At 25.7% G+C, this 10,639-nt stretch overlaps 5 protein-coding genes across 5 annotated transcripts in view; 1 reads left to right on the top strand and 4 right to left on the bottom strand.

Annotated features, from left to right (window-relative positions):
• The window catches only part of DICPUDRAFT_151077 (uncharacterized protein), a gene marked incomplete at both ends in the record, with an annotated part of 1,078 nt that extends 371 nt beyond the window's left edge, over nucleotides 1–707 (bottom strand). The window contains 2 exons of the mRNA XM_003286970.1: nucleotides 3–218; nucleotides 434–707. Of these exons, the coding sequence (XP_003287018.1) occupies nucleotides 3–218; nucleotides 434–707 (490 nt within the window). The remainder of the gene's footprint in view (nucleotides 1–2; nucleotides 219–433) is intronic.
• Nucleotides 708–767: 60 nt separating this feature from the next.
• DICPUDRAFT_151076 (uncharacterized protein) lies at nucleotides 768–1,103 on the bottom strand (the record flags this gene model as incomplete). Its single annotated transcript, XM_003286969.1, has 1 exon — nucleotides 768–1,103. The coding sequence occupies one exon, from the start codon at nucleotides 1,101–1,103 to the stop codon at nucleotides 768–770; it is 336 nt and encodes a 111-aa protein (XP_003287017.1).
• A 1,063-nt stretch (nucleotides 1,104–2,166) lies between these two features.
• Nucleotides 2,167–7,032, bottom strand: DICPUDRAFT_31848 (uncharacterized protein; the record flags this gene model as incomplete). The annotated part of the gene is made up of 4 exons (XM_003286968.1): nucleotides 2,167–5,475; nucleotides 5,547–5,875; nucleotides 5,988–6,218; nucleotides 6,387–7,032. The coding sequence occupies 4 exons, from the start codon at nucleotides 7,030–7,032 to the stop codon at nucleotides 2,167–2,169; spliced, it is 4,515 nt and encodes a 1,504-aa protein (XP_003287016.1).
• A 676-nt stretch (nucleotides 7,033–7,708) lies between these two features.
• DICPUDRAFT_151074 (uncharacterized protein) lies at nucleotides 7,709–9,634 on the bottom strand (the record flags this gene model as incomplete). Its single annotated transcript, XM_003286967.1, has 1 exon — nucleotides 7,709–9,634. One exon carries the CDS (start codon nucleotides 9,632–9,634, stop codon nucleotides 7,709–7,711), a length of 1,926 nt encoding a protein of 641 aa, XP_003287015.1.
• Nucleotides 9,635–9,842: 208 nt separating this feature from the next.
• Nucleotides 9,843–10,394, top strand: DICPUDRAFT_77892 (uncharacterized protein; the record flags this gene model as incomplete). Its single annotated transcript, XM_003286985.1, has 1 exon — nucleotides 9,843–10,394. The coding sequence occupies one exon, from the start codon at nucleotides 9,843–9,845 to the stop codon at nucleotides 10,392–10,394; it is 552 nt and encodes a 183-aa protein (XP_003287033.1).
• Between the last annotated feature and the right edge of the window lie 245 nt (nucleotides 10,395–10,639).

Raw genomic sequence — 10,639 nt, 5'->3', positions numbered from 1 at the left:
ACTTGGATTAACTTCACGATTTTGAGTTTTAAAACCAGTTGTTGCAATTGATTTAAATGTAGGAACTTTTTCGTCTCTTTCATCAATTTTACAGACTTTATAATAACCATCAAGTTCTATTGCAATCCAACTTTTATCATCTTTTAATGTATCTTTGAGCAATGTGTTAATGTTGCTACTTGAGGAATCTGAAATTGTTGCCAACCAACCTTTATTTACTATATGATTTAAATTATCTTTGGAAAAAAATGCACTATCGCCAACTAAGTGAAATTTAAAATCTTTATACGTTCCTAATACGTGATCAACACTACTTGAGGGATTTATTTCATTATCTAGCTTGTTTAAAAACTCTATAATATATGGATTTTAAAAGACCCTCTTTTTGGTGATGATTCTGGGCTTTTTTTAGGGGATGACAAATGATGAATACGTTCTAAAAAGGTTCCAACCATATAACTTAAAAGACCATTTGCATGAGGTTTACGAGGTATACATATAATTGGAGATTTATTATTATCTTGAATATATTTCTCTTTTGAATCTGAATTTAGGATATATTTATATATATTTTCGTCAAGGGTGCAAACTTTAATTCCTTCTACCAAATAATAACTAATATCACTCATTTCACCTGCAATTCTTTTAATTTGATCATCTGTAAATTTGGTTGTTGATTGAACCAAAAAAAATCTGTTTCTTTTCATTTTTGTATTACTATGGTTTATTATTTCCATAATTGTTTTAAAAACACCCAAATCTAACATTTAGGTAATAGACCAATATTCAAAAAGCTCTTCTTTGGTAATCCTTGAAATAGGCTTAAATTTATACTTTTTGGAACCTCCTTCAAATTCTCTTTTATAAATCTCTTCTTTTTCTGAGTTGATTTTACTTAAATTAAGATTTGTTAGCTCCAAAAAACTATTTACAAATTTTTTATTGAAAAACAAACTAATTACCTCTTCTAATGATATTCCATAATATTTATTTTCAGGTCTTGCGTACGTATCACTATCAACCAAAAAGAGTTCTTCAGTTACAATTTTTCCCCGACTTTGATTTAATTCATTGATTGCTTTTCTTTTATTGAAAGTATTCATTTTATAAATTTGTTGATAATTATAATAATTATAATTTTAAAAAAAAAATTTTAAAAAAAAAACCGAAACAAAAAAATAATAAAAAAAATAATACTCTCTAAAAAAATATTATAAAAATTAAATAAAAATAAAATTTGTTAGACTTACAACCATTTTTACTTATACACTATTTTGATGTATATTTAATTTTTTTTTTCAATTTTTTTTTATTTTAAAAAATTGACCATTTTAATTTTAAATAAAACCTCTTGAGTAAAAAAGTATAAGATATATATATATATATATAATTAAATAATGGAATGATACTAAAAAAAAAAAAATGAAGAGTTTCTATATAAATTAGTTTTTTTTATTTTTTTTTTTTTATTTTTTTTTTATTTTTTTTTTTTTCATTTTAATTAAAAAAAGTAATATTATACTTTTGTTTAAATTAAATTTTAGTATAAATAAATTAAAATTATTATTATCTACAAAAATATATAATATATAATATAATTATCTCAAATAGAATATTTACACACACAAAAATAAAAATAAAAAATCACCAAAAAATAAGAATTTTTTTTTTTTTTTTTTATTCTAATAATTATATAATTTAAACACATATAAACACAAAAAATAATTCTCTACAAAACTATATAAATCATTAAATAAAAATAAAAAATTATATATTTACAAAAATAAATCATAATATATGAGAAAAAATGAAATTTTGGAATTTGATTTTTAAAAATTTGGATTTTTATAGTTAAATGAACCTAAATAAATTTTTTTTTATTATTTTTACTTAGAGTTAATACTGATATTATTGATATTAAAAATATAGGTTAAATTACAACTATTTATTTTTTCAAAATTTTAATTATACTTTGTACAAATATATAAAATAAAAATAAAAAATTTATGCATATTTTAATAAAAATAAAAATAATATAAAGCATAGAAATTTTCATTATATGTAGTGAAAATCACATGAAATAATTATTTTATAATAATCGATGGAGAAAATAAACATTTATTAATACTTGATTTGGTTTATTGTTGTAAAAATTTTTTTTAAAAGTTAATCAAATTGAATATATGGATATTGACATGATAAATCATATAATTGTTGAGAATTAATTAAATCACAATTCCATAAATGAATATTTCTTAATGAAGGTGATTTTGAAATTAAACAACGAATTTGTCTTGAATCTATAAATTTACTATTTGAAAGATTGATTTCACGAAGGTTGTAGAATAATGGAACCATTGAATAAAGTACGTCCATATTTAGGTCCAGTATAATGGATTGGTCATTTACATAAGTAACAGCACTGATACTGAGTGATTCTAGTTGCGGAACGAGATGGAATAGATCTTGGAGTGAGTTTAATGATATAGTACACATGGTTAAATTTAAAGTTTTTAAAGAATAGAGTGGCTGATCACATTCTTCTATAAAAGCACCACTTGGTTCGTAGCTTTCCATGAATGATGGCAAATGGAAATGATTAGGCATTGAGAGTTCTTCGATATTATTAAGTTTGCTAAAAAGTTTCCATAAGAGTTCATCAGCACAATCACATTCTGGTAAATGAAGTACTTTGAGATTTAATTTGAGGTTAATTAAAAGTTCAATGTAAACATCGTTAATCTTTTGAGATTCAGCAAGATATAGTTTTTCTAAATTCTTAGCACCATGAGTATTTAATGCATAGACCGTGGATACATCAGTATTGGTGGATGAAAGATCTAAAATTTGAATCTTTTCGGTTTTAGATGCAATGTTGGCAATGGCTTCGTCAGAGAAGCGAGTACGAGCAATTAAAAGCTCTTCTAATTTGGTGGCATGTTTAGCAATAACTTGGGCTGATTTATCTGTTATTTTAGAGTTGTAAGATACACAAAGCTTCTTTAAACGATCTTGGACTGATTCTAAAACTGCTATTAAACCTTCATCACCATAGTCTCTACTAACGGTTAATGAAAGAGAACAAAGATTCTTGAGGTGTGGAGCTAAAGCAATTAATGTTTTATCTGTGATTTGAGAGTCACTGATGGATAAATTATACAATCTATCAAAGAGGTGATGGATACCTTCAAAATCTTCATCGCAAATTGATTTTGAATCCAATTGTAATGATAGTAATGATGGTAATTCGGTTAAAAGCAGCTTCATAAATTGATTGTAATTACTAATAATTGGAAGATCCTTAGTGTTGATGTTATTGTTGGTTCTAATATGAGAATGGTCTAATTTAATATTCTTTAAATTTTTCATATTTAAAATATTATAACAAATATCGGAGGTTAATGATGTTTTTGCAACTGTCATACACCTCATATTTGGCAATTGTTCCAATAGTTGATTAACTCTGCTGGCATCTAATAAACGGGCTAGGGCATTTGGAATACTAAGGTCTCTAATTTGTACAATTTTTGAAAATGCAGTTGGTAAATAGGTACGAAGAATAGAGGTTTCACTGGCTTCGTGCATCATTAAAACCATTGAGAACAATTCATTGTAACGACGTCTTTCGCTAAAAAGCAATGTTTTATCACGGAGTTCGTTCTTTGCAAAGTATCTTTCCATTGGTAATGATTGATGGAGAAACTCTTCGACAGAATTGATATCAATAGATAAGGCCTCTTCAAGTTTGGCACGTGCAAGTTCGATTTCAAATCTAAACTCTTGATAATTGTGTGAGCAAAATAATAAATAATTTGCTAATTTCAAACGAAGCATACCCTCCAATGCTAAAAGTTGTGATTGGCCCTTATGTCTTGATTTGGTACGACGAATAGTATCTAAAGTGGTTCTACAGATATCGATTGACTCTTTGAAATTTGTAGAAATATTTGCCAATAACATATTGGCCATTGATGATCTAACCAAAACTTTATATGATAATGGCATAGAACGAGCAGCGCTTCTTAATTTCATTTGTGAATTTTCGATCCAACGTGAAATTTCGACTGGAATAGAATCGGATTCGTTTGTAATTCTTTGAGATTCATAGAAAAGATAAGAACCAGCTGCAAAATCAATAATATTTGGATATTTTACAACTGAACCAACTTCTTCGATATCCTTGTGTGAGATGATGTATTTTGGATTGGAAAGGAACTGTTCGAATGCTGAATTGTTTACCCTAATATTTAACATTAGGATAATTCTATAAGCCAAGAATCTAGTATCAATACTACTTCTTAGATCCATAGATTCAGAACGATCATTCTTTGATAAACACTTGGGGAAAACACGTAGTGCTACATATTTGAAATTTCCTGAAGATGTAGAGGACCAAAACTCTTTGTATTTGGCTTTGTTGGTAGAAAGAATAATTTCGAAAATGTCTGAAAGGATTTGTTTGTATGGACCCTCGGATGGTCTGTTGCTTTTATCCATCTTTTCTCTAATTTTAGATCTAATGATTCTCTTCCAAACCCTTGCACATACTTCGGTCAACATCAAATTCCTGATCTCTCTATCGCCGACACTTTTTGCAATTAAACCAAGATATTTTAAGTTTACACCACGACTGTGAATAAAATCGATTAATTTTAACATTTCTAAACATTTCTCGGTAAAATCTTTACCAGTTCTTTTAGCACCAACACCAACATTGGTAAAATCTAATGACATTTCTTCCATTGCTAAAATTTCATCTGATGAAACTGATGAATCTGAGGAGGTTGAATTATTTGTAAAAGCACTATCTGATGAAAATGAGAAATTCGATGAATAATTGGATGATGAGATTTGACCATCGGCACTTAGAGTTTCACCATTTCTATTGCCCTTCTTTCTTTTGGATGCATCTAAAATTTTAATACACTCTGGAATGATTTCACTATGTAAACGTTCAGAAAGCTTTTTGATATCATCGTTTAATGATTTTACATTGTCCAATGTGTCAGTTTGCCATCCAGAGAAACCATCTGAGCTTAATGGTTTTGTTGATCTTGTTAACAACTCTGGTCTGATCATTGAATAGAAAATATCTCTTCCAATCTTTTTATTTGAATTTAATACACAAGGATACATTGGAGGAAATATTCTTGCAAAATCAATCATATAATAACGATTGTCAAAACCTTTATGAATTTCAATATCACCTGGACCATAGATAAAAACTTTATTGGCACCAACAACATGACCTGTAAGATTTAATATTTTACACATTCTTTCCATTTCTTGATTAATCTTTTCATCTGAACAATGTACTGTATTTCCACCATCACATGAACCATAAACAATAGTTTTCTTGTTAATTGGTAATGCTGAAATTGCTAAAAGTCTATAACCCCTGTAATCAATAATTGCCATTAATGGGAAACGAACTAAACCATTACTTAATTCTAAAAAATTATTTAAACCTTTAATCTTTAAAAATATGAAAAAAAAAATTAATAAAACTGTTAAATAAAAATAAAATTAAATAAATAATATATTACTTCATGGCCTGCTGATTTTTGAGCTTTTTCATCTGATCTTTTAGTTTCACCATACATCCATATACCTGGTACTAATTCAGTATCAATTACAAACTTGAATATAATATTTTGACACATATATTTAAGACCACCAGCAACACCACCCAAGGCTAATGGTTTAATAGTTTTTTGTTCGTGTGGTAAATGAAGTTCTGAAATAATAATTTTACCAAATGAATCGGCACAATATACAAAATCGTTTGCAATATTTGATAAGTTTTTATATTTATCTTCGCTACATGGTAAGTCCATAAAATGTTGAAAAGCTTCATTCCAATTTGATCCAGAATCTATAAAATAAGTTTAAATTCAAGTAAAATGTTGTTAAAAAAAAAAAAATTAAAATTTAATCACTGCACTTTTTTTTTTATTGAAAATGTAAATTAATAAATAAATACTTACTCACCCAAGAACATTCTGATTTTTCTTCTGGTAAAGTGTTGATTCTATGAATATCTTCATTTGTTGAAATGAAAAATTCCTCTTCGTTATCTTGTGAATAATTACTTGCGCTACTGTCGGTGCTAGGATTATAATTTTCAACACCATATGGATTGTAAGCAGATGAGCCAGATGATTGAACAACACTTTTATAGGAATCGCTGCCATAAGGAGTTTCAGTACGGTAAACCTCTGTTGAATAATTAATTTCATCTCCATTCATTGTTAATTTATTATTGGTGTTGCTACTATTATATGCATTACTATTATAAGCATTGCTATTATAAGCATTGCCATTGTAAGCATTACCATTTGCACTACTGTAAGCATTTGCAATAGAATATATTGTATCACCATTACTATCTTGTTTTTGCTCTTGTTGTTGTTGTTGTTGTTGTTGTTGTTTGTGCTCTTTTTGTCTTGATTGATTTAAAACTGATGCTGAATAAATACCAGCAGCTGAATAAGATTGAACAGAGTATGATGCAGCGGCTGGTGAATAATTTGACACATTATAATTTGAACCAGAGTCTGAATTTGTACTTGGTTTGTAAAATGTTAATAATTTTTCGTCTCTTTCTTCTTGCTCTTCTTTCGATAGGTTTTTTGGTTCCTCTTCTCTTTTATTTAAAAACTCATCATATTCATGACCCCTTTCTTCTGACATAGAGTTTTCTATTTGTGGTGGTTGTTGTTGTGGTGCTGCTGCTGCTGATGTATCATTATTTGTTAATAATGGATTTGAACTATAATTATTAATTGAATCTATTTGAGGATCCTCACTATTTAATGCAACGGAGCTATAACAACTGATTGATTCTCTTTGAATCTCCTGTCCATCTGAACGATTTGAATTTACAATTTTTGAATTACTACTTTGCAATGGTATAATTGGTATTTTATTTCCTGAATCTTTAATCGACCAGTATGACATTACATCATTAAATGATTTTCCATCTTTTTTATTATTACTATTATTATTAATATTATTATCTTTTGATTCCATTTTTTATTTTATTTATTTCCACTATTTTTTTTTTTTATTTTATTTTATTTTTTTATTTTACAACAAATCTAATTTAAAAATTTAAAAAAATTATAATAAAAAAATTATTTAATAAATAATTTTTTAAATAAACAAAAAAATAAAAAAAATAAAAAAGAGAGAAAAATATATCAAATAAATTACATGTATAAATATATATAATATAATAAATATATATATATAAATATAACTAAAAATAAAAATAGAATGGTTTTTTTTTTTTTAAAAAAAAAATAAAAGAACAAAATAAATAAATAAAAAAAAAAATTTAAAAAAATTTTTAAAAAAATAAAAAATCTTTATTTTAAATTTTTTTTTAAAGGAACATTTTTTTTTTTTTTTTTTTTGAAAACAAAATAATTATGAAAGCAAAATTGCCAAAAGAATTCTTATTTTTTTACCATTATCTTTTTGTAAAAAATTATTATGACAATCAAATATCCTGGCAATAATTTTAAAATAAAAAAAATAAAAAAAAGTATAATGGTTTTTATTGTATTTATTTTATTTAATGTTTTTAAAATTATGTGAATGGATGTTTTTAAAAAAAATTTAGGGGAATTTTGAAAAACTTTGAATTTGAATTTTTTTTTTTTTTTTTTTTTTTTTTTTTTTTTTTTTTTTTTTTTTTTATAAATTACCATCTGTTAACACTAACATTTGAGATCTTGATTGAATTATTATTATTTTCAAAATGTGGGGTGAGACTTCTTTTTAATATTGAAGGAAGATGTAAAGTAATGTGGTTGTTTTTATGAATAATATCGATAAGGTTAAATTGGCCGATAAATGATTTGCATGAATTATTTGAATTTTCACATTTACATATCTCGATATTATTATTTGTAATTCTAATCGATTTGAGGCTCTTGGTTGAGTTTTCTTGAGTTAATAATGAATATAATAATTCTTGGATCAACAAAGCAATACACTTCTTTTCATTTTCTTTATAATAAACTGAAAAGCCAAGAGTTAATTCCAAATGCTCTATTGATGATACTTGAGATAGTGACTGAATTAAATTATAAACGAATAAATTATTATCAATATTAATTTTTAGGTTTCTGATTTTAAAATCTTTGCTATTATTTAATAAATTTATAATTGAAAATTGATTATTATTATTATTGTTTTTATTTATAATTTGAAATGGCTCCAAGTATAAAATATTTGAATTGTTTAAATTTAATAAAAATTCTTTTAATGGTTGATTGGTTATTTTACCAATGAATCCGAAATGAGTAAGTTTTGGTAATTCTTTGTAGTCACATATTGAGTTATTTGTGTGGCTTTTATTGATTTGTTTATCAATAATAATTAAACGTTCTAATAATGGTGCACTTTGAATGATAACATTTGTGTTGCTAATAATCTTCAATCTTTTTAGTGAGTCTGATGTTACTGAAACTATTAAATTCATAGAGTCGCCATAGATAGAATCTTGGGTAATATCTTGTGGATCGTAGGTCACACTGAAATCGAGGGTAATTTTTTCCAGAGTATTGTTGGTCTCGAATAGTTTTTTTATAGCTTTTAAAACAATATTATTATTTTGGGTGATCTTCTCAGTGATTGATAAAACCTTTAGTGTTTGGTTGGTGTGCATTTTTTCGATTATCCTGCCAATATAGCCAATGGAGTTTGAAAGTTTTAATTCTTTTAAGTTGGTGAGTGCTATAAAATCACTACTGATATTAGTATTGATAAGCTTTAAAGATTGCAAACGAAAAAATAAATTGGCTTTTATCATGTTTTGCATAAAATCGAGAACAGGAACTATTGTTGTTGTACCATCGACTGGCTCTTCGAGAAGTTCATTCTCAAAGTATAAAGAGGATGATGAGATTTTTAATTTCTTTATTGATCCAGTTAATAGTTTGGATAGAAAGCCTACATTGATGATAACGCCTCTTGTGCCAGTTAGCTCTAAATTCTCTATTTTCGAATTTACTCTTGCAAAGTCAATAAATGTTTCATTATCTTTCAAAACTTCTTTTGAGGGAATTGCAAATGTTGGGTAGTAATGTGTCGTATTGGCGCTTATAAATAAATGGTATAAACTGACCTTTAAATGTTTTAAATGGTTAAAACGAAATCTACTAAATATTTCTGATTCATCTTGTGGCATTTCATAAGGAACCTCCTGAACAAGTTGATGGATTTCAAAATTGTAAATATTTTTTATTGATTTTGGAATTGATGGATATTGGTATTGGTCATCTGCTGTTTGGAATACTATTCTTTCTACATCAAATACTATGGGTTTATAAATGTTATTAAAAATTCCTTTTGTTGACCATAGATTATAAAAATAAAAGTCCCTTTCGTTTGCAACGTACCATGGTATTTCTATATTTGGAATAATATGATTGGCCCAATCTTTTGAAACAAGCGACAAGTAAATGAATTGTACACTTGTAGAATTACAGAAATGAATACCATTAATGGTGGTTTCAGTTGAATATCTCTTTAGACCATAGAGCTTTGGACCACTATGTTCCAATTCTCGAAATATTTTTCTTATTACAAAATGTGGAAAATTAATGAACTTATATTCCGACATTTCAAATATTTATATTTATTATATTATAATGCAAATAGATATTTTTGGGTTTGGGTTGTCTTGTGCCAAAAAAAAAAAAAAAAAAAAAAAAATTCTGAATTATAAATTAAAAAATTTAAAAAAAAAAAAAAATATTTTTTTTAACGATAATTATTAGAATTTTTTTTTTTTCAGAAATTTTAGAGAATCAATAACAAGTAATATATAAATGGAAATAAAAGAGATAAAATCCCTCAGTGTTGAATTAAAACAAGAATTAGTCAAATTATTAGTAGAGAGTGTTGAGACTGGTGATTTGGGCTTTGCACATCCATTGTCAAAGGAATCAGCAGAGCAATATTGGGATAAGATAGAAAAAGATTTAAAAGACAACGAAAATGAAATTACAAGAGTATTATTAGTTTCATATATCGATAATAAAATTTCGGGCACTGTTCAATTATCATGGAGTTCAAAGTTTTTTACAAATTGTAATCATAGAGCAGAGGTTCAAAAGTTAATGGTGGGTAACAATTTTAGGGGTAAAGGAGTTGCAAGAAAGCTGTTGGAAACTATCGAAATTTTTGCACAACAATATAAAAAGCAACTATTGATTTTAGATACTAGATCCGATCTTAGTGTACCAGAAATGTATAAAAAAATGGGTTATGTCAGTGTGGGTGATATTCCATTCTATTCTTTAGAAAATGGTATATATACATCCACTACATTTTTTTATAAAATTATTGACAAGAGTTTAATTAGTAAAGAGCAAGCTTAAAATGGGAATAAATGATATATAAATAAAATAAAATTATTTTTTATTAACACTAAAAAATAAAAAACAAATATTTATTTAATTGTTTTCTTTTTTTTTTAATTATTTTATTTTTATTTTTTTTTTATTTTTAATTTTTAATTTTTTTTATTTTTTTATTTTTTTTTCATTTTAAAATTTTTTTTTTTTTTAATTTAATTATTATATTTAGAAATAGTTTTTTTTTATTTTTTTATCTTTTTATCTTT

Source organism: Dictyostelium purpureum (genome assembly GCF_000190715.1).
Source record: "Dictyostelium purpureum unplaced genomic scaffold DICPUscaffold_86, whole genome shotgun sequence".
In the NCBI taxonomy this organism is placed as follows: Eukaryota; Evosea; class Eumycetozoa; order Dictyosteliales; family Dictyosteliaceae; genus Dictyostelium; species Dictyostelium purpureum.
This window is presented reverse-complemented; position numbering and strand designations above follow the sequence as displayed.